The sequence below is a fragment of the Balaenoptera musculus genome, chromosome 5 (genome assembly GCF_009873245.2).
Source record: "Balaenoptera musculus isolate JJ_BM4_2016_0621 chromosome 5, mBalMus1.pri.v3, whole genome shotgun sequence".
In the NCBI taxonomy this organism is placed as follows: Eukaryota; Metazoa; Chordata; class Mammalia; order Artiodactyla; family Balaenopteridae; genus Balaenoptera; species Balaenoptera musculus.
In genome coordinates, this window is record NC_045789.1 from 19,904,429 (window position 1) to 19,928,797 (window position 24,369).

General features: G+C 34.9%; 1 protein-coding gene across 7 annotated transcripts in view; it reads right to left on the minus strand.

Annotated features, from left to right (window-relative positions):
- Positions 1-24,369, minus strand: part of DNAJB14 (DnaJ heat shock protein family (Hsp40) member B14) — a 48,876-nt gene that overhangs the window by 16,073 nt on the left and 8,434 nt on the right. For 3 of the 7 annotated variants that reach the window (XM_036853188.1, XM_036853187.1, XM_036853185.1), the window contains 3 exons: positions 16,734-16,809; positions 16,307-16,478; positions 9,337-9,482 (listed from right to left, as the gene is read on the minus strand). In XM_036853188.1, the coding sequence (XP_036709083.1) occupies positions 9,337-9,482; positions 16,307-16,461 (301 nt within the window). In that variant the 5' untranslated portion in view covers positions 16,462-16,478; positions 16,734-16,809. The remainder of the gene's footprint in view (positions 1-9,336; positions 9,483-16,306; positions 16,479-16,733; positions 16,810-24,369) is intronic. The other 4 variants (XM_036853186.1, XM_036853189.1, XM_036853184.1 and 1 more) reach the window with 2 other exon arrangements.

Genomic DNA, 24,369 nt, shown 5'->3' on the forward strand with positions numbered 1-24,369 from the left:
TCCCTGGTGGCGCAGTGGTTAAGAATCTGCCTGCCAATGCAGGGGACACGGGTTTGAGCCCTGGTCCGGGAAGATCCCACATGCCGCGGAGCAACTAAGCCCGTGCGCCACAGCTACTGAGCCTGCACTCTAGAGCCCGTGAGCCACAACTATTGAGCCCGTGTGCTGCAACTACTGAAGCCCACACACCTAGAGCCCATGCTCCGCAACAAAAGAAGCCACCGCAATGAAGAGTAGCCCCCGCTCGCCACAACTAGAGAATGCCTGCACACAACAATGAGGACCCAACACAGCCAAATATAAATAAGTAAAATTTTAAAAAAATGCTATGTACATTCATGTACATTCATGTACGTGTAAACATAAATTTTTATTTCTGGGATAAATTCCCAGAAATGCAATTGCTGGGCTGTCTATTAGTTGAATACTTAGTTTTGTGAGAAACTGCTAAACTGTTTTGCAGAGTGACTGTGTCATTTCATATCCCATCAGCAATGTATAAGTGATCCAGTTACTCTGCATCCATACCAGTATTTGGTGTTCTTACTATTTTTTACTTTAACCCTTCTGATAGGTGTGTAGTGATATCTCATTTTGGTTTTACTTTGCATTATCCCTAATGGCTAATGAATGATGTTAAAAAACCTTTTCACATGCTTATTTGCCATGTGTATATAATCTTTTGTGGGATGTCTCTTCATGTCTCTTAACCAATTTCTAATTGGGTTGTCTGCTTTTTAAATTTTGGGTTTGGGGGGTTCTTTATATATCCTAGACACTAGTCCTTTGTCAGATATGTGCTTGGCAAATATTTTCTCCTATCTTGTTGCTTGTCTTTTCCGCTACTTCATAGCATCTTTGCGGAGCAAACAAAAATTTTTTTGATGAAGTCCAACTTATCCACTTCTTGTTTTATAAACTGTCTAGTGTTAAGTCTAAGAAGTCACTGCATAGCCTAAGATTCTAAAGATTTGCTTCCATGATTTTTTGCTAAAAGTTAAAGTGTTGTTTTATCATGTCAAATTCATTCTTACATAAAGCATGAGATTTAGGTCAAGGTTAAATTTTGTTGTTATTGTTTTACCTATGAATGTCCAATTGCTCCAAAACCATTTGCTGAAAAGGTTATCTCTTCTCCACTGAATTATTTTGCACCTTTATCATATTGTATGGCTTCCCTGTCTTGTTCCACTGACCTATGTGTCTATCCCTCTACCAATATTACACTGTTTTGCTAACTGTAGCTATAAAGTAAGTCCTAAAATCAGGTACACTAATTACTCCTACTCCTTTCCTTTAATGAATCATTTTTATTTATTCAGGTTCTTTGTATTTCCATATGAGTTTTAGAATAAACTTGCTCTTATCTACAAAGAAGTCTTGTTAGGATTTTGACAGGAACTGTATTACATGTGTATATCAACTTGGGAAGTCTTGACATCTTTACTACCATGTCCTTCAATCCATGAACATGATATATCGTTCCATTTATTTAGATCCTCTGATTTCTTTCATTAGTATTGTACAGCTTTCAGCATACAAATCTCATACAAGTTTTGTTAAATTTACAGCTAAGTATTTCTTGTGTGTGTGTGATTGTAAACAGTAATGTATTTTTAATTTCAGTGTCTACATGTTCACTACTAGTATATAGAAATATGCTAAATAGAAATTGATTTTTGTATGTTTATCTTGTACCCTGAAATCTTGCAGGATTCACTTACTAGTTCTAGGATTTTTTTTTTTTGGTACATTCCGTGGGGATTTTATACATGATCATGTTATGTGCAAATAGGTACAGTTTGATCTCTTCCTTTCCAATCTGTGTGCCTTTTATTTCCTTCTCTCACCTTAATGCACTGACTAGAATTTCCAACACTATTTTGAGTAAGAGTGGTGAAAGGGGACATTCTTGCTTGTTCCCAGTCTTAGGGGGAAAGCATTAAGTCTTCCACCGTTAAGTATACTGTTAACTGTAGGTTTTCTATAGTTGCTCTTTTATCAATTTGAGGCAGTTTCCTTTGGAATTACTATTTTTTTCTATCAGTGTTTTATTTCCTGTCAGTTTTACCATGAATGAGTGGAGAAATTTTTCAAATGCTTTTACTGCATTGACTGATAAAATAAGATTTTTCTTCTTCCGCCTATTAACATAGTGGATCACACTGACTGATATTCAAATAGTGAACCAGCTTTGCATCCTTGGAATAAACTCTACTTGGTCAGGATGTATAATTCTTTTAAAAGATTGTTGAATTCTGATATTTTATTAAGGATATTTGGGTTTATTCCACGAAGGATATTAGTCTGTAGTTTTATTTTTTTTGTAGTGTCTTTGACTGGTTTTGATAGCAGGGTAATAATTATTTTGTGAAATGGATTGGGAAATATTTCCTTCTCTTCTATTTTCAGGAAGAGGCTGTAGAATTGGTTTTAACTCTTCTTGAAAAGTTTCATAGAATTCTCCAATAAAGACATCTGAGCCTGGAGATTTCCTTTTGGGAGTTTCCTAATTACAAGTTTACTTAACAGTTATAGGGCTGTTCATATTACCTACTTCAAAGTGAGTGAGTTCTGATCATTTTCAATTTTCAAAAAATTGGTTGTAAATTTATGTGTGTGGAGCTGTTCATAGTATTCTCTTACCCTTTTGATGTTTGCAGGGTTTGTATCCTTGTTTCTGATACTATTTTTGATAATAGTAAATTGTCTTCTTTTTTCCCTTTGTCAGTCTGTCAATTTTATTGATCTTTTCAAACAACTAGTTCTTCTGCTTCACTGATCTTCACTATTGTTTTTCTGTTTTCAATTTTACTGATTTCCACTCTCACCTTTATTTCCTTCCTTCTTCTTGCTTTAGGTTTACTTTGCTCTTCTTTTTCTAGTTTCATGAGGAGAAGCCTAGATGACTAAGGCTGTTCCTCTCTTCTAATACGTGCACTAAGTGTTATGTTTCCTCTTAGTGTTGCTTTAGCTGGTTCCCTCGAATTTTTGATATGTTGAATTTTTATTCAGTTTAATGTATTTTTTAAAAATTCTCTTTGAGATTTCTTTGACCCATAGATTATTTGGAAGTGTGTTGTTCAGTTTCCAAGTGATTGAACATTTTCCAATTATCTTTCTGTTATTGACTCTATTTTGATTTCATTGTGGTCAAAGAACACACTCCGTATGATTTCAGTTTTTCAACTTGGTAGAAATTTATTTTATGATCCAGGACATGGTCTAACTTGGAGTATGTTCTGAGCACTTGAAAAGATTTTATAGTCTGCTGTTGGGTGGAGTGTTCTATAAATGTTGATTAAATCTTCTTGGGTAATAGTGGTGTTTAATTCTTTTATATTCTTGCTGATTTTCTGTCTTTTTGTTCTATCAAGTGTTGAGAGAGAGGTGCTAACGTTTCCAACTATAATCGTGAATTTACCTATTTCTCTTTCCAGTTGTATTAGTTTTTGATTTACATATTTTGCATCTGTTTTTTGGTGCATACACATTTATATTGTTATATCCCCTTGAAGGATTGTCTCTTTATCATAACATAATATCTCTCTCTGGTAATTTTTTTAGTCTAAATTCTACTTTTTCTAGTATTAATACAGCTATTCCACTTTCTTTTGATTAATGTTTACATGATATACCATTTTTCATTTCTTTACTTTCAGCCTGTCTATATTGTTATAAATGCAGTGAGTTTCTTATAGGTAACATATAGTCAAGTCATATATTTTTAATTCACTTGGCCAATCTGTCTTTTAATTGATATATTCAGATCATTTACATTTATATGTAACTACTGATTAGTTAGAGCGTATGTCTACCATTTTATTTTTTGTTTTCTGTTGTTTTCTTTTTCCTGACTTCCTTGGAGTTATGTGAACATGTTTTTTAGAATTCCATTTTGATTTATCTAGTGTTTTCTGACTCTATCTCTTTGTACAGTTTTTCAGTGGTTGTTCTAGATATTATATTATATATACATAACTTACAACAGCCCACTGGTATCATCACTTTTCTAGTTCAAGTGTACTGTGAAATCCTTACTTCTACTTCTCTTTACTTTCCTTTGTTCTTCCCCATTTATAATGTAACTGCCTTACATATTTTCTCTACACACATTGAGAACCACATCAGATAATATTAAAATTTTTGCTTCAAATGTCAAACATAATTTAGAAGTTCAAGAGAAGCAAAGTATATTGCATTTACCCATATTTTTGCTTATGCTGTCCTTTCTTCCTTCTTGATATTTCAGATTCCTTTTTTTATTATTTTCTTTTGTTTAGAAAATTTCCTTTAGCTATTCTTTTAGGGTATGTCTGCTAATGACAAATTCTATTACTTTTCCTTCATCTGAAAATATCTTGATTTCCCCTTCATTCCTGAAAGATATTTTTGCTGGGTATAGAATTCTGGGTTGATAGTTTCTTTTCTTTCAGTATTGAAAAATGTGCCACTTCTTCCCAGCCTGCATGATTTCGGATGTGAAATTCACTGTCATGTGAATTGCTTTTCCCCTATAGGTAAGGTGTCACTTCTCTTTTGCTGCTTTCAAGGTTTTTTCTTAATCTTCAGTTTTCAGAAGTTTGACTATGATGTGTCTTCGTGTGGATATCACTGGGCTTATCTCTTTGGAGTTCACTCAACTTCTTAAATTATGGAAGTTTATATCTTTTGTCAAGTATTTGAAGTTTTCAACCTTTATTTTTTTTAGTACTTTTTCAGCTATGCCCTCTTTCTCCTCTTCTTCTAGGAAACATATAAGAATGTTAAATCTTTTGTTATATTCTCACTTGTATGTGAGGTTATGTTCCTTTTTTCTCTTTCAGTCTATTTTCTCCACTGTTCAGATTGAATAATGTCCATTTTTCTATTTTCCAGTTCACTGATTTTTTTTTTCCTCTGTTATTCTGCTGTTTATGTTATTCATTGCTAGTTTCATTTTGGTTTTGTACTTTTAATTTATAGAATTTCTATTTGATTCTTTATACCTTGTGTTTATTTGCTCAGACTTTCTATTTCTTTGCTGAGACTTTTATTCTAAATGTTTCAAGCATATTTGTAATTGCTCATTGAAGCATTTTTATGATGGATGCTTTAAAGTCTTTGTTAGGCAATTCTAACCCTTCTGTCATCTTCATGTGCATTTCTATTGATTGACTTTTTAAATATGATTTGAAGTGTTCCTAATGTTTAGTATGGTAAGTGATTTTCAATTGATTTGTGATCATTTGAGGTATTGTCTTATAAGGCTCTGGACCTTATCTAAAGCTTCTGTTTTAATTGTCCTGTTTGGTACAGGAAGTGAGGATACCACCCTGTTACTCCAAGGTGGGAGTAGAAGTTGAGGTTTCCCCCTTGGCCTCTGATGACGTCTGAAAGAAGAGGCTCCTCATCACTGATGGGCAGGGATGGGATTTCCAGTCCCCAATCAAGCCTCCACTGATATCTCTTTGGCTGGAAAGAGGAGGGGTGCCTCATTATTGCTCCCCAGGTGGCTTTAATGACACCACAATGATATGGCTTTGCTTACCTCTGGATGGCAGTGAAAGTCCAGGCCACTTATAACACTACCCCGGGTGATGGGGGAGAGGAAGGGATACCTTGTTACTGCCGGTAGCAGTGGAAGTAACAGCTCCCTACTCAATCTTCTCTGTTACCACCCCAGTTGGGAGGGTAGGGCATCTCATTACAGCCTGGAAAGGGTGACAGTATAGGTTCTCAGCCTCTGCTGGTGTGGGTGTGGGTGGGGCCACAGTTTTTTCTGTGGTATTTGGCTGCGGTAGAATGACTACTGCTTAAAAGTTTTCTGTCTTACTATGTCACCCCTTTCCTGGTTGTTTGGCTAGAGACAGCAGGCCTTTCTTGGGAATTGTTTGTCTGTGCTCATTGGTGTTTCTGGGTTATCTGCTTCTCCAGCACCCAGTCTAAGACATAAAAGGCAAAAGGAAACCCAAGCAACACACTGCCATGTTGTTCTTTGGGTCCCAAGGTCCTTAGCTGGTCTACCTTCTTCCCTCTATGTTTCAGTTTTCTTATGTTTGTTTTACTTTATAACTGATATCCAGTTGCACTTTAGTGTGAGGAACAGGGAAAAGTATAACTCTTCCATCTTCCTGAAAGTGGAAGTCATCACTGACTTTTAAGTCACTTCCCTCATTCTCATATCCAAGTTTCTGCCATCTTCTCTCTTCACTAACCATAGAAATCATACACACCTTGAGTAAACTCTTAATTCTCACCTATTATATGGTGGCTTCTCCAATTACTCTGATTATGATTCTACTTTATCTTTCTGACTTTTCTTCAGACATCTTTATTCTATGTTTTGAATTTAATTACATTCAGTCTTCTGGGAGATCCTGGGTAAATCAGTTAATCTCTCTGAGCCTCAGTTTTCTTATTTGTGAAAGAATGACACCGGTTCCCATCTATTTCAGAAGATTGTTAATAAGCATTAAATTTTTAAAAATAGGAATGAAAAACTATAAAATGCTTGTCAAATGTTAGGTATTACTATTATTCCAAATGTTCTGTGTGAGTCTTGTCTCCTCTTCATAAATTACAAATTCTTTGAGTAAGAGGATATCTCATATTTTCTTACTGTATTTCTCTCAGAATTAGCCCATAGGGTAGAACTGATTTCTCTGTTCTTATAGATTCGCTCTAGATGTTAAGAATATTGAACTACCAAACCTAACATAGGCAGTAGCATCTGATCCATTATTATTTATCAAGCAAACATATAAACAGCTAATCAATGCCCTTGTCATTATATTCACGTATATGTAAACAGGCACATGTACTATTCAAATAGTCTCTGAAATACTTGGGAGTCTTTGAAGGTCAAGGTAGACTGGGCATGTTTTGAAGATATCCACATCAGACAGAAGAAAAGGGATCCATTTGATTCAAATATTTTTTTAAGGTATGTTTATATATACTATGCAAGTCACTGTCTAGATTTAAATAAAATATTCCCTGCTTTGAGAAACTCACAAACATAACTAAAGAACAAAGAGCTACATGAAGTTAAGAGTTCATTTAGCCTACTCTCTTTGATAATAATCTTTTATTTTTAAAGTTTTACAAAACACACAAATGAAAATATCTCTTCTATCTAATTTAATTCCTTAACCAATTATCTCCTCTTTTTCTATTCTTGAAAGATATAAAAAACAAGTGGTTTCCATCTTCTGTAAAAAGTATTTTGGCAATTACAGAGCAATAAATCTATACTTACCTCTCATATAAACAAAAAACTATAGTCTTTACTTAGAATAAACAGCTTGGTATCCCAAACACAGAAGTTTAGATCAAATGGTTAAAAATAAAATAAGACGATTCAGAAGGTAATGAAAAGGTCCTATGTGTTGAATGAATGAAACCTGCCATTTCTGTGTGCTGACACACTAGCAGTAATATCTTCTAATTAACTACCTTTGCTCACCAAGCATCTCTGGCTTACAATCTGGGTTTTCTTTTCTTTAGTTTTTTTAGCCATGCCACGTGGCACGTGGAATTCACAGACTAGGGATCGAACCCGTGCCCCCTGCAGTGGAAGCGTGGAGTCTTAACCACTGGACTGCCGGGGAAGTCCCAACAATCTTGGTTTTCTATGTAGTTTCCACTCAATGAAATATGGGTTCATCAACCACCACCCTATTATGATCTTCTTTGGAGTTAATAAATTGGCATTCTGATTTACAAATAAACCCCTATGTATTGAATAATGTGCGCCTTTCCTCTAGAGATGAATCACCGCCCAGCATGTTGATAAATATTAAGTTTCTAGTTTTGCAAAGTGTAGTATTAGACTCTGAAATGTACCACACCAAAGAACAATCACCTTTGTTAAACTCCTCTAAGTGTCTGTGTGGGGTGACATATATGTTGCTCACCTCTTCAAAACACAACACAGGCTGTAAAAATATTGGTAGGTCCACTTACTGTTATTCTAAGACCAATAATGCTAACATGACTTCAATACAGAAATGGGAGAAAGAAGCAGTTAAATGTCGTTAACATTAATGAAGAATTAATACTGAAATCATCTAACAGATCACAAACATGCAAATAACTCACTGCCAATGTGTTTAGACATCTTAAAAACACAAAAAATTTTAAATTAAACGATTTTAATTCAGAAAGGGAAAAAAAGGTTTTTAACTTTGGGGGGAAATATGTGCTAAAGTTAGTGTTTTGAGTAAAGCAGCTTTTCCTATGCTTTCAACACACCACTTTTAATTTAAGGAGACAGAGAAGACTCTCACTGTCACAGAGGTATTTTACTTTGGGGGGGAATATGTGCTAAAGTTAGTGTTTTTGAGTAAAGCAGCTTTTCCTGTGCTTTCAACACGCCACTTTTAATCTAAGGAGACAGAGAAGGCTCTCACTGTCACAGAGATAGTCTACTTTCACCAGCACCACTTTGGCAGCTGCTTTTACTGGAAAATATTAATAATTCCCAAATGTATTTTGCTTGCCAACTTCTTTTAAGAAATAAAACTGTATTGCAAACAATTTTAACAGTATTTTTATGAATGACAATTGAGTCGTCTATCTTTTAGGAAAATTTAAAATGATTATCTCCTTCCTGTTATTCCAAGACCCCAGCATTTCACTGTAAACATCATACATTGGCTTTATGAATGTCAAATTCACAAGAACAAATAATCACAAATTTAAGCATTTTCCTATGAATCAGAAGTTAACTATTATGAATAAATTGTAATAAACATGAATTATAAAATCAGTTCTCTCACACTTATTTACTAAATTGGCAAAAAAACTGAAATAATAAGAAAGAAAATGAAGAAAATATTAGCCAAGAGAAAAGAAACATTCTTGAAAAAAAAATCACAGTAGTTAGAACTACATATGAAAAATGCAAAAATTGGCCAGAGTTAACAGAAATAGAAGAATACTGGACAAATAGTGATTCCAAGTAATTTCCCAATTCTAGACAGTCTCTAATATCTCAAAAACTCATAAAAAAAATATTGCTTTTAGTTCTTTTAGAACCAGCTGGTAACATGCTAGAAGCTCATGCATAATCATCACACTACTTGTACGTAGTAAACTAGAAGGCGTGCATGGGTACCTAGAAAAGTTACTTAGAACTTTGCCAAAACTGACATGTCGCTTTTGTGAAGCCAAACAGCATTTGTTTGGCTCTTGGTATAACAAGTTAATAGTGAAGTTTTAAAGGATTTTGAGGAGGCTTGCTTATGCTGGCTTCTAAATGCACCAGTCTAAAGGCAGAATTTAATATTCTAAAACACTGTAAAGTGGATTCTGAAAAGGGCTTAGAAAATTGCTTTAAAAGGTTTACTTTACTTTTAAAAGCATCTGTTGCTCCAGGTGCATGGTTTTTGTCTGGATGAAACTTCAAAGCAAGCTTTCTATAAGCTTTTTTCAAATCTTCATCACCAGCATCTTTGGTAACTCCAAGTACTTCATAGTAATTTTTACATTTGTTTATGCTGTGAACAAGAGAATGTGTTACATTGTAAGTAAACTTCAAGGAAGAGCTTCGAGTAATACCTCTATTTTTTTTATTTATTAGAATAGTATAAAGACCTGTCTGTGGACTGTTTTCTCGATATCAAGTTATAGTTTATCCGTTAAGGGTTACTGCTCCATTCTCTTTTTCAATCACAGACCATTTTCCCAACCTCTCCCAATCTAAGAATTGACCATAAGAATGTCCTTGGTGCAATTTATCACAACTACAGAGAAGTAAAGCAAAGCTCACAACAAATGTGGATGAAGGACAGAGCACACACTGCAACTAAAACGAGAGAGTAAGAACAATTTTATAGTACTCTTAAGTGCATAAATAAATTCCAAAACTCCTCGCAAGTATGTCACAGCTAAAGATTAATGTGCATTGCATTCCAAGAGTTTTACTGTTGCATAATGTAAACCTAACCAAGTATCAAAGCAACAGTTTAGTGCATGTAGACAATTACAGTACCCTATGGCTTCAATGTCAAGGCAAGTTAATTCAGCTAGGCAATGCTAAAGAGAATTCATTTGTGTCAGTCTCTATGAAAGATAAAATCTCATAATAAAATACATCATGGGACTCAAAAATATTTGTTACATCTGATTTTCATTATGATGAACATACTCTTAAAGATTACTTACATGTTTATAACCCTAAATATGCAACGTTTAAGCCCAGAGTCTTTGAAGTATGTTAGGAAAAGAAATACTCTGAATGGAGCAGAGAATACTAATCCTTTTGTATGCTAACATTCTCCCATGACCTAAAAATTTTCCTTCACTAAAATACAGCTACATTTTAAATATTTTTTGTTGAGTACTATATAACTTTAAATGTGTTGGGGCTTCCCTGGTGGCGCAGTGGTTGAGAATCTGCCTGCCAATGCAGGGGACACGGGTTCGAGCCCTGGTCTGGGAGGATCCCACATGCCGCGGAGCAGCTGGGCCCGTGAGCCACAATTACTGAGCCTGCGCGTCTGGAGCCTGTGCTCCGCAACAAGAGAGGCCGCGATAGTGAGAGGCCCGCGCACTGCGATGAAGAGTGGCCCCCGCTTGCCGCAACTGGAGAGAGCCCTCGCACAGAAACGAAGACCCAACACAGCCATAAATAAATAAATAAATAGAACTCAATTATTCTATACCCCAAACGAAAAAACAAATCTTAAACAAACAAACAAACAAAAAAAAATATTAAAAAAAAAAAAAAGTGTTCCATGTATGAGCAGCTTGATGACAGAAGTAGTAAGAAGTAAAAGGATCTGAGGCACAACTGTTCCCTGACAGCTAAAGAACTGCAAAGGCTGACTTGAAATTTTCAGAGAAAAGAGACAAGATTGGTCTTATTTCGCTACTAAACCTATTAGCCATCACAGTGCTTGGTACATGATGGGTTCTCAGTAAATATTTATGGAATAAATGAACCTTAGCTCTCCTTTCATAATGAAAGCATTCATCATTTGTTATATGAACAAGGGGAAAAAAAGAACACACTGAAAAGATTATAGAATTTTTTAATAATCACAACAAAAATCTGTTAGGCAGTCTTCTTCAGAGTAATAAAAATTAAAATTAGATTTTTCTAATTTTTTAGAAATTTAGAACTTTAGATACTTAATAAATATGAACACAAGTCAATTTTATTTCATAAACATGACATTTCCTTTATTTAGTCAATAATATTTATTGAGCACCCACTAAGTCCCAGGGCACTTGAGATCTATTAGAGAACAAAACAGAGAACGATCACTGCCTTTGTAGAGACTCATTCTCCTAGATATGTTAAGAAACTATGTGATAGAAAACAAGGGAAGAACGACATGTACAGAACACCTACTGTGTGTCAGGCACATATCCACAACCCCATATCCATGTTCCAACATCCATAAAGTTCTGAAAAATGGAAGTTATTCTATAACTAACTTGACTGCAAAAACCTGACTTGGAAACTTTCAGAGGCAAAATTTCAAAGGCAAAACTGAACTGATGTGAAGCTGCTATAGAGTCTTCATTTATCACATTCAAGTGTGATATTTGTACCTTTTGCTGCAGAAATGGCACTATTAGGTTAGGGCTGCTTACCAGACCCTGCTAAGACATTATGTAATCTATAACATATGCTCCTTAGTACTTTTCGAAAATATGAAGATCCCGAGTTCCAAACTACATCTGGTCCACAAAAATTTCACGTAAAGAATTGTAGAATCTTATTATGCTGATTGTTTTACACAAATTATCTCATTTACTCCTCATTAGGTAGATATTATTCCTATTTAACCAATGAGGAAATCAAGGCTTCGAGTGGTTATGTAAATTGCCAAAAGTCATATAACCAAGTAACAGATGGAAACCAAAATTTATTTCTTCAACAAAAATTTACTGAATATCCACTTTCTGCTAGATGCTGTTTCAGACACTACAGTGGTAAATAAAGCAGTCAAAAAATCCCTCCTCACATTAAATTTAAAATTGGGAGAGAGACAAGCAATTAACAAATATAGAAGTAAAATACGAAGTACATCATATGACATCATATGGTGATATATATTTAGAGAAAAATGAAGTGGCAAAGGGAAATAGTGAATGGAAAGAGAGGCCTGCTATTTTAAATAGGGCGATTAGGAAAGGCCTCACAAGTGAAGATTCAATCCTCAGTTTGTCTGACTTGAAAATCCTGCTGTCTCAGAATCAGAATAAAGAAGAAAAGGAGCCCATTCAGACTCCAGACCAACCATCCACTTCCTTCTATTTGCTCTTCTAATCAGCGTTTAAACAGATTCTCTGTTGGTTTCGGTGCCCCAAACATGCCTTCTCTGCCTCTCTTCTTGTTTAGTTAGTTTCTACAACATCTTCAGACCTCAGCTGAGCTCTTCCTTTTCTCAAGAACTCAGATTCCTCAAGACTAAGTTTGGTGACCCTCTTATATTCTCCTAAAGCTCTCTGAACTTAGCCCTATCCCAGCAATTATCTTAAATGTACCACAGCTATCAGTTTACATGTTTGACTACTTTTCCAGACTATTAGGCCCCCTGAAGGCAGGGATTGTGTCTTGTTCACCATATGTGTTGAATGGATGGATGACTAGTACAATTTGAGGGCAGAAATGGTGAAGATCTAAAAGTCATTTTTGGACCAAAGATAATGTGCTGTAAGAAAAATATAGTTGGCACCAAAAAATCAATTTGGAATAGAAGACTGTGGGACAAGGACCAGAGCTAAAAATATGACAGACACTATCTGAACACAAAAGACAAAAGGCAGTGATAAACAAAACACTGAACAATCCTAAAGTCATTACTACTTGCTTTGAATGCATAAGATGTTTCCTTATGACCAGATTAATCCTATAAAATTATGTTGTTGATTATTTCCTGAGCACAAAAGGCTAGGCAATAGAAAAAGGCAGACTAGGAGAGGGCTGCTGGATAGTATAGGGAAATTAGTTTGGAATTCACAGTCCTCTAGAGATGGGTCATAAAGCTAAGTACTGTCACAAAGAGAAAAAAGGTAGGAAAAACAATTATTTTACTAACTCTTAGCCGTATCTAGCTCTACCATATCTTCCTTGCACTGAATTTTTCATCGTATATTAGAGAAGAAATTCTTTGAGAAGCTAGCAGAGAGGTATAAAGTCAACATCACCAATGGACAAGCTGTAGACTACATATCTCAAGTAACGCTACAAATATACTCATTTACTTAATTTTTCACACCTAAATGAGAAATTACCATTCACAAATTAATTTTAATCTATATATTGTTCATTATACTCCTTTTCACCAACTAACTGCATTTGTCACATTTTTTTATAGTTTGCTCCTTACTGAAAGATTCAAATCTTCTTCACCATCCTCACCAAAGACTAAAAAAAGAAGGAAGGAAGGAAGGAAGGGAGGGAGGAAGGGAGAGAGGGAGGAAAGAAAGAAAGAAGGAAAGAAAAGAAAGAAAGAAAGAAAGGAAGGAAGGAAGGAAGGAAGGAAGAAAGAAAAAAAAAAGAAAAGAAAAAAGAGGTAATCTATTACCTGCCCTGGAAGAAAATATCGTGCAAAAAGGCCAGAAAGATATGTCTGGGAGCTCAACAGCGGAGATGCATGCATGGCTCAACTTTTATGTCTTCCTTTATGTGTGAGAAAGCATTCTGGCCGTGGAAGGAGGGGTCTCTTTCTATTCTTTTTTTCATATATTATAGATGAGTTTTAAATAAACTTCAAATTTAATTGCTGTTTAGGAAAATAATTCCTTATTCCTGAGACAAAGGTTTATTTATTTTATAAATTTAGCAAAATGGTTTATTTTGTTTTCATTTAAAGAACTACAGCTAAATCCAATCCTAATGAAATCCCCATAATTCAAATAATTTTAACAGTTATACAGAAGTGTTCCTAATTGATAAATATAATGATGGCCAGTTAATGATTTCTCACTGATCTTGTAAATTTTTAAAATAAAAGATGGGCTTTTTTTCCATGAGATATTAAAAGTCTCTTTAAATTAGATCCAGGACACCTTTTGCTCTGTAATTTTTCAATATATTTCAACGCAAAGACAACAAATAGTGCTTAGTTTCACAGAATACGAGTTTTTACAAAGTTACGCACTTTTTCTTCAGTCTTACTGTAAGCTAGCTCTTACTTATGCAATGGATGCAGTATTATTGCATGGCTTCTCCCATTGAGCCAAATTGTCACTGAGCAACTTGTTTGCATAATCGTGCTAACCAACAAGATAACATGGCTTTCTTCAGAAAAATCCCCTGTGTATAGGTAAAACAAAAACAAAAACATACAGCATGTAAGTGTTTGCTGGTGATCTGTTACCTCACTAAAGCGACACTTACAGAAGGCTAATATAACGAGTAAGTGTTACATGATTAGCTAAGCAACTCTTATACAGTATAAGGTACCAAGTGAAATACTTTGAATAACTTAGGGGTTCTATTAAAGAATGTTCTGGTCATATTTATCCCCAAAGGAAAAAAACTTCATTTATTTAATTTAAAAAAGGTATGCTGAAATTATTGATAAGAGAAACAATCTCTAATACAGGTATACTACTAAGCTAATACTTGTACTCCACAAAAATTCAGTCTCAAACTTGGCTGGGTCCACAGTGCTAGCCAGCAATCCTGCCATTCCATCTGCCTTTACCCTCTGCAAATATTCCATACCTTTACCACTCTTCTCAAGCTTTCAATCTCATCTCTTTTCTTCTAACTCTCAGAGGATAACTTCATCTCCAATTTCATAGAGAATACAGACCCAAAAGACAGGAAATCTCTCAACATTTTATTTCCATCTATCCAATTCTGGCCATATACAAAGGGGATCTGCACCCACAATCATCTTTCATCTTTCACACAATTCACTCTATTTAGGTCTTTTACTGAGAACAAGTTCTCCCAGTAAAAAGTAATTTCTACAAGAAAAAATAAAATTTGTTTTTGGAGAGATGTGGTTTCCTGAAACACATTTCAGCACACTGTTTAATTAAAGGTTTTTCTTAAAGAAATTCAAAAGCAAGTCTCTCATTTATTCACTTATCTCACTTATTCAGCCACCTCTGACACAATACTACAGTTATAAAAGTCGTTAGCAAGATTATTTATAATTCTCAAAGTACTTCACTACCATTCAGGCTAACCAAATACCCTTTACCATGATTAGGGAGTCTTTGTTTCTTATTGTGGTCACACAGATAAAATGTTACATTCAAGCTTTAGCATCTGAATATATATGAAGAAAAGCAAAATATAAATACATTGATACTTGATTTAAAAATAACTTCAATTCCAAATTATGGTGAGTAAAAAAGAATTAACTAAAAATAAGAATGGGGAAAAAAAGGGTGAAAAAAGAAAGAAAATAAGATTAAAAGAGAAACAGATAAGAAAGGGCAAAAGAGAAAGAAAACTAGCTTTACCTACTTTTCACTTAAGCTAGTTCACTGTACTATTCACTCTCTATGTTGAATTATCCGATTAATCACTGTTCAGAGTCCTTCATCCTTATACTTTAGTTTCCCTAGATAGCAATTTCAGTACAACATCAATACAGTTTCCTTAAGCTATAGCAGGAAACCATAACAGTATTTTCTCCAGTGTTTCATACTCAGAAGTTCGTTTACTTTCCAGAAAATCTTTTCTTAATTATAAAATTAATAAAGTCAATCTCCAAAACCCAGTTCATAATTTTCCAATTCTACCTAATTCTTCTGCTTTAAGTAGACGTGTATCATGAAGTAAAACTAAAACACTGAGACAGAATGATCAGAGTAAGAGAAATATTAAAAGGAGAGGACGTTATAGTGTTTGCATACATATAAAGATAGCCTTAAAGAAAGAATATAAATAGAAAAAAAACCCTATCCTTCATTAATATAAGTAGGAAATTGAAAATGCTGTTGCAATTGCCCTCAATTTTCTTCTCATATGAAATTCTCCTGCTTTCATATATATATATATATATATATATATATATATATGTGACAAAACAATTCTTTATCCTCTTTCAATATTGTTATCTAAACACTGTATTGTGTCAAAAATCGAAACAATTTGCCTCAAAAAATTTCTTCCTGTAAGTAGCTTTGTGGCTTATAGTTACTTTAAAAGATGGAAACTTCCACAGAATTGGTAATTTACAGACTGATTTTATAAAGAATATAAAGCATAAGACACCCAGAGTTCAATTTCTCAATGTCTGTTCTTCTACTGAATTATAATTCAAACCCATTTTTTAGGTGTTATGACACTAAACTTACATTAGTATCAGTTATAATTGACATATAAGTTACTTATTCCTACCTGAGAACTCCATCTACTTGGTCTTTGGTGTAGCCTTTTCCGCTCTCACCACTACCAGAGGAGCTGTCCTTTGTGCACTCAGGCTTGCTTTGATCACCACTACCTGACGGTTTTCGGCAATGAGGGCTACTTCCAGCAGTGCTTCCATTTTTCATAATTATTTCCAATAGTGCTGTGGAAAGATACAGAAAGCATACTATCTCTGTTTACATCAAGGTACAAACACATGGTCTTGAGAAAAAAGTTATAAAGCTGACAAATTGTGTACTTCAGAAAGATACACCATAGGGTCTTTTAAAATAAATAGCAAGCATTCCCTTATGTACTTAGCTGTTGACAGACTACTGATCACCATTTAGAAGTAGAATATTAAGAAGTTTAATGTTAGTAACTCAAAACTACTATCATCCAATAACTTATGACATACTTTTATTTGTCACATCATGGTGAAACTGCAGAATACCAAAGAAAAAGATAGTCCTTAAAGTAGCCAATGAGATTACCTAAAAAGAAACAGAAATTAGACTTCCTATTTATTTCTCAGCAGCAACAATGGCAGCTAAGTGAGTAATATCTTCAAAATACTTAGGGAGAATAACTGTCAACTTGAGTTCTGCACTAATTTTCTGGAAATTACATAAGATTAAAATAAAAACATTTTCAAACAAACAAAAACTGAGAATATTTACCACTGAGGTTTCACTAGAAGATACTTAAAATACATATTTTGAACAAAAGGAAAATGTTTGCAGACAGGCTGAGATGTAAAAGGGAATGGACATCATGAGGTTCAAATACTGTGGAGCAAACACTGTGGTAATGTGTGAGTAAATCTAAACTGAGTCTATAAAGCAACAGTATATGTCTAGGATCTCCTATAAAATACTGGAGAAGCACAGAAGAGGGGTAGAGAGAATATATGAAATAAGAATGGCCATGTATTCATAATGATTAAAGATGGGAGGGTGGTAGGGATTGACTAAACTATTCCCTCTCCTTTCGGGTATGCTTGAAACTTCCCATAATGAGTTAAAACTAAACATTGAAAAAAAAAAATCAACAGAACTAAAAGGAAAAAAACAGAGAAACCCACCTTGACAGTAAAAGACTTTAACACATTTTTAATCCACAACTGACACTGGGTCGATTAAATAATCACTAAGGATGCAAATGACATAAACTTCTAATTTATCAAGTTTGATCTAAGAAACATAAAGTAATTATATCCAACAAATGTGAATATTCATTCTTTACAGGCACACAAGGAATGAAAATTGACTACATTATAACTAGACCATAATATTATCCTCTTCAAATCTCAAAGAATTAGTATTACAATATACTACAATCTCTGAGCAAAATGCATTTAAGTGAGAAATCAATTATAAAAATGTAACTAGATCACAAATGGGTTGGAAAGGAGAAGAGTCTAGAAAAACTCATGTATCAAAGAAACAATCATAATAGAAACAAGAAAACAGAATTGAAGAAAAATGAACATACTACATATCAGATTTTGTGGGTCATCAAATGGTGCTGGCACAACTGGACAGCTATATGAAAAACAATGAATCTGGACCCCTTCTTCACACCATACACAAAAATTAGCTCAAAATAGATCACACACCTATATGTAAGAGCTAAAACTATAAAACTCTTAGAAGAAACTATAGGAGTAAATCTTTGTGACTTTGATTTAGTCCGAAATTCTTAGATTTGACAAATTAAGTAAAGTGGCAAAAGAAAATACAGAGAAACTGGACCTTATCAAAATTGAAAACTTCTGCCCCTCAAAGAATATCATCAATAAAGTAAAAAGACAATCCACAGAATATGAAAAAATATTTACAAAATCATATATCTGAAAGAGACATATATCTAGAATATATAAAGGATTCTTACAATTCAATAATAAAAGGACCAAAAACTCAATTAAAAATGGGTAAAGGATCTGAATAGACATTCTCCAAAATATACAAGTGATTAATAAGTACATGAAAAGTTGCGCAACAATAGCCACTAGGCAAATGAAAATTAAAACTACAATGAGATACCACTTTACATCCACTAGGATGACTATCATCAACAAGATGGACAATCACAGGTGTTGGCAAGGATATTGAACAACGGGAACCCTTATACATTGCTGGTGGTAATGTAAAATGATATGTCCACTTTGAAAAATCATCTGGTAGTTCTTTAAAAGATTAAACATATAGTTACTATTTGACCCAACAATCCTATCCCTGGGTGTATACCCAAGAGAAATGAAAACATACATGTATACAAAAACTGGTTCACAAATGTTCATAAGAGTATTGCTCATAATAGAAAAAAGTTGAAACAACTGAAATGTCCATCAACTGATGAATGGATAAATAAAATGTGATATGTCCATATAATGGAATATTATTTGACAATTTAAAAAATGAAGTATTGATATATGCTACAACATGGATCAACCTTGAAAACATGCTAAGTGAAAAAAGCCAGTCACAAAAGACCACATATTGTATGATTCCATTTATATGAAATGTATAGAATAGGCAAATCTACAGAGACAGAAAGATCAGTTGTTGCCAAGGGTTACTGGGGAGGGAAGGATAGAATTGGGGAGAAATGAGGAGTCATTGCTAGTGAGTACAAGGTTTCTTTCTGTGATGAAGAAAATGTTCTAAAACTAATTGCTGTAATGGTTGCACAACTCTGTGAACCCACTGAATGGTATACTTTAATTGAATGAATTGTAAGGTATGCGAGTTACATCTCAGTAAAGCTGTTACATATATATTTTTAAAAATCCAGCAGTGTCATTGCCACATGGCTTGTGGGATCTCAGTTCCCTGACAAGGGACGAAACCTGGGTCACAGCAGTGAAACTGCTGAATCCTAACCACTAGACCACCAGGGAACTCCCGATAATTATTTTTAATATTTTACATATGAGAAATTTCTTCCATATCTTTTTCCTAGCTAATGCATTCAAGAGGTCACCAAAGACATAAGATATTCAGTTTTTATAACAATCTAGCTGTAGATGGTACAGAAAGGCTCTTAATTAGACACCAATCTAGTAGTTATTAACAATATAAGAATAACATATAGTTAATTTTTAACTATAGTTTCGTTCACATTTAATGCAATCACATTAACCTTGACAGCAGAAGCCAGTACGGTCTAGAGGGTAGTGGTTCACAACTTTTTAATACGAAAAATTTTGTGGAAATTCTGGGAAGACAGCAGCTTACATTTTAAATCTCATAAATTAGAGCAATTAGACAGCAAAATCAAAACCTCATGTACAAAATCCCAAAATACAAGGTGGGGACAAGCCACCAATAGTTACAAGATCTATGTGGGTAGTATCATCTGTGCAGGAAAAAGCAGAGGACAGTAACAGGGACTTTTACCAGTCCACAGAACAGAATAACTGCAAAACAGCCAACAGGGACTCTCTATGAAGCAGAGCAGGCGAAAATGAGAAAAGTGAATAAAAAGGAATGGGTTTTGCTCACTACAATAGCATGTGATTGAAAGGGTTCACAATAAACTCTTAAGGGCATCCAGTCACTACAATTCTCAAAACTAATCAGTCAAAGCTCTCCTCCAGAACAAAGCCACACCAAGGAGAAACTTCTGGGAACAGGATCCAAACTGAAGAGACGAGAGGCAATAGAAAAAAAAGAAAAGCGAAAGTCCAGATAAAGTGGGGAAGGAGAAAGGAGTGAGGAGATCTTATATAGCAAGGTGACATACTTTCAAACATTACACAGAAACTGGAGAAGATCTCTGTGTATTTAGAAAGGCTAACTAACTTCACATAAAAATGAGTAAAAGAAAATGATAGACGTGAAATCTGATACAAAGTTACATTAAAAAAAAAAAAAAGAACAGGCTAAATCTCTGAACACAATGAAAGCACACCACAAAGACTTGCCAACAAAATAGGTAAACACTATAACCTACTATTTCAAAACAAGCTGAAAAGACTTTTAAAAATTATTCACAATACAAAAGAACAACATAAATTAGAATTAAAACCCCTAAAATTATCTACCCATGGCTTAGGTGATAAAACTCAGGAGACAATAAAAAAGAAAAGGAAAAATCAATTCAAAAAAGAAGAATTAAACTAGAAGAAACAAAGAGTTAATAAACACAACAGAACTGCTGTGTAAATGAAAGAGAACATAAAAAGGACAATTTTTTAATTAAAACAAATGAAAAAGGCAAAAAATTAGAAAGAAAATGGCAAATATCGAAGATAGTTAAAGAAGATCCAACATACATAGAATGAGTCCTGAAGAAGAAAAATAAAGGAAATTAAACCAATATAAAAACAATTGGAGAAAACTTTTCTGATATAAAAATAAAAACATCTGAAACCACATAATGAAAGGGCAAATCATGTACCTAAGAATACTGACCCAGAAAAACCAACATCAAGATATACTCTAGTAAAATTAATTGGGCATCTAGTCAAAAAGATCAAATGGCTTATTCTCTTATAAAGAAAATAAGATTGTCATCAGACTTTGCTCATCAGTAGTACTTGCATAAAACAATAGAAATATATATTTAGATACCCACAGAAAGAAAATTTGAGCCAAGGATTTTGTATCCCTCACTAACTTCAAGCATTAAGACCCACAGCTGAACTGTTTTCAACATTCCAGAACTTAGGGAGCATAGTTCCCACAAGGCCTTCCTAGAAATCTACTAGAGAACAGGCTTTAGGAATCCAAAATTAGACATACAATGACATAAGGACTGATGGTGAACATTAAATGTACAGTGACCTATTGAGTTAAAACTGAACAACAATTAAAAGAGAGCACATAGTATGTAATAATATGCTCTGACACTGTAGATAGGTTCAAATATTTTTTAAATGGTAGGCTTCCTCTGTCTTTCCTTTTACTTGTAAAAAAAACAGATTATTTGTCTTCTCTTCCTTTCATTTTCATTTGGCAGCTGAAGCCTGGACCAAAGAAACTTATTGGGACCAAGGAAGCACTCATAGCCAAAAGCATGGCTGAGCTTGACAGGCCTGCACCAATGGGATCAAAAATGCAACTCATTACATACAGGGGGAAAAATGAACAAATAAGTAAATTGATAATAACGGGAGCCACATTTCTTACTGTCAGAAAATGGAATTACAGGGGGCTTCCCTAGTGGCACAGTGGTTGGGAGTCCGCCAGCCTATGCAGGGGACGTGGGTTTGAGCCCTGGTCCACAAGGATCCCACATGCCGCGGAGCTGCTAGGCCCACGCACCACAACTACTGAGCCTGCACTCTGGAGCCTGCGAGCCGCAACTACGGAGCCCGTGCACCACAACTGCTGAAGCCTGTGTGCCTGTAGCCCATGCTCTGCAGCAGGAGAGGCCACTGCAATGAGAAGCCCGCACGCCACAGTGAGCAGTGGCCCTCGCTCACCGCAGCTGGAGAGGGCCCACATGCAGGAGCGAAGACCCAACACAGCCAAAAATAAATAAATAAAATAAAATTTTTAAAAAACAGAGAAAATGGAATTACAAATATGAAAATGCAGAAGGTTAGAATGAACCCTGTGGACTTCAAACGGAGGTGTGTGAATCTTTGCACAGATTGCAAAATTAATATAGATTAAATTACTACAGGCATGTGTATACCCACAAACATATATAACACACAGATATACATATACATACATGCAACATACACACACATACATGCATTCATACATACACATACATGCATTCATACATACATATAGTTCTCTTTTTTTAAAAGATTTATTTATTTATTATTATTATTATTTTTGGCAGCATTGGGTCTTCGTTGCTGCACGCCGGCTTTCTCTAGTTGTGGCGAGAGGGGGCTACTCTTTGTTGTGGTGCGCAGGCTTGTCATTGCAGTGGCTTCTCTTGTTGCGGAGCACAGGTTCTAGGCGCGTGGGCTCAGTAGTTGTGGCTCACAGGCTCTAGAGTGCAGGCTCAGTAGTTTTGGCGCATGGGCTTAGTTGCTCCACGGCATGTGGGATCTTCCCAGACCAGGGATCAAACCCGTGTCCCCTGCATTGGCAGGCGGATTCTTAACCACTGTGCCACCAGGAAGTCCCCATACATATATTTCTTAGCTCTACCAAGAGGACCTAGAGGCAATGACACACCTGTAGCAATGAGCTTATCAAGTGTCTATATCTTAGTTTCTAAGTACCATTATCCACTAAAAAGAATCAGGACTCCTGGGGAGAGAACTGATTCCCAGGGCAGAGAAAGTAAAAAGTAAGCCTGAAAACCTTTTTGTGCCAGAAAGTAAGGAAGTTCAAAGAATGATGAGGACGTGTCAAAAAGACATAGCAGCCAGCTTGAAGGGGCTCCTACTGACTAAATCTGAGGCAATCTGAGCATCAAAATGAATAACGATAATAATGGATTAAATAGGAATCCATGAATCCATACTAATGAATAAAGTTGAGTGCCAACTAATAAACTGCAGAAGAAATAATGGAATAAAAAACCAACATGTGGCAACCATCAGAAATTTATTCTGGAAAGAATCATCAATGGATGCTAAAAGGAGTTGGTCAAAGTCTGCTGTGGAACAGGACATTTACAGTTTCAAAGTATTTTCCCACAAAATATTTATTAATTACAAGAGGGGGGAAAAAAAGTAAGTTTAGAGTGGAGAAACCTGGTAATCACCAACTTCACCAAGTGATCAAAGTTAAGTTCACCAGTAAGGACCAAATTGACATAACATGTCTCCTGATAAGTTACACTAAGAACATGGTATGCCTGCCAAAGATTCATATGAGGAAATGTCAGCCAAACCCAAATTGAGGGAAATTCTATAAAATATCTGGTCTGCACTCATGAAAAATGCCAAGATCAAGAAAGAAAATAGAGGGGATGTAAATTGGTACAGCTGCTATGGAGAACAGTATGGAGGTTCCTCAAGAAACTAATAATAGAGCTATCATATGATCCAGCAATCCCACTCCCACTCTTAGGCATATATCCAGAGAAAAACATGGTTCAAAAGGATACATGCACCCCAATGTTCATTGCAGCACTGTTTACAATAGCCAAGACAAGGAAGCAACCTAAATGTACATCGATAGATGAATGGATAAAGAAGATGTGGTACATATATACAATGGACTATTACTCAGACATTAAAAAAGAATGAAGTAATGTCATTTGCAGCAACATGGATGGACCTGGAGATTATCATACTAAGTGAAGTCAGACAGAGAAAGACAAATATCATGTGATATCGCTTACATGCATAATCTAAAAAAGATGATACAAATGAGCTTATTTACAAAACAGAAACAAACTCACAGAGAATGAACTTATGGTTTGGTTATGGGGGGCGGGGGTTAGGGAGGGATGGATTGAGAGTTTGGGACTGACATGTACACACTGCTATATTTAGAACAGATAACCAACAAGGACCTACTGTAGAGCACAGGGAACTCTGCTCAATACTCTGTAATGACCTACATGGGAAAAGAATTCGAGAAAAGAATAGATACACGTATATGTATAACTAAATCACTTTGCTCTACACCTGAAACAAACATAACATTGTTAATTGTTTGATTAAACAAGCAATTGTTAGTCAACTATACTCCAATATAAAATAAAAATTAAAAAAAAGAAAAATGATATCTAGAGAACAAAATATGCCAAATAAATGCAACATATGTCCTTTTTGCTATCAAAAACATAACTGGGAGAACCGGCAGAATTTGAATGAAGTACATGCATTAATTTCATGAATCTGATGGTTATACTGTTGTTATGTAAGAGTGTCCTTGTCTTAAAAAACATACACTGAATTATTTAGGGGTAACAGGACATCATGTCTACAACTTACTCTTAATTGGTTCAGGAAAAAATATAATAAGAACAAATTGTGTATGTGTGTGGGTGGGGGAGAGATAGCAGGGAGAGAGGGAAGGCACGATAAAGCAAATGCAGTAAAATTTTATCAAATAGGAAGCCTGAGTGAAATGTACATAGGGAAGTCTACACTATTTTTAAGACTTTTCTATAAGTTTGAAAGTATT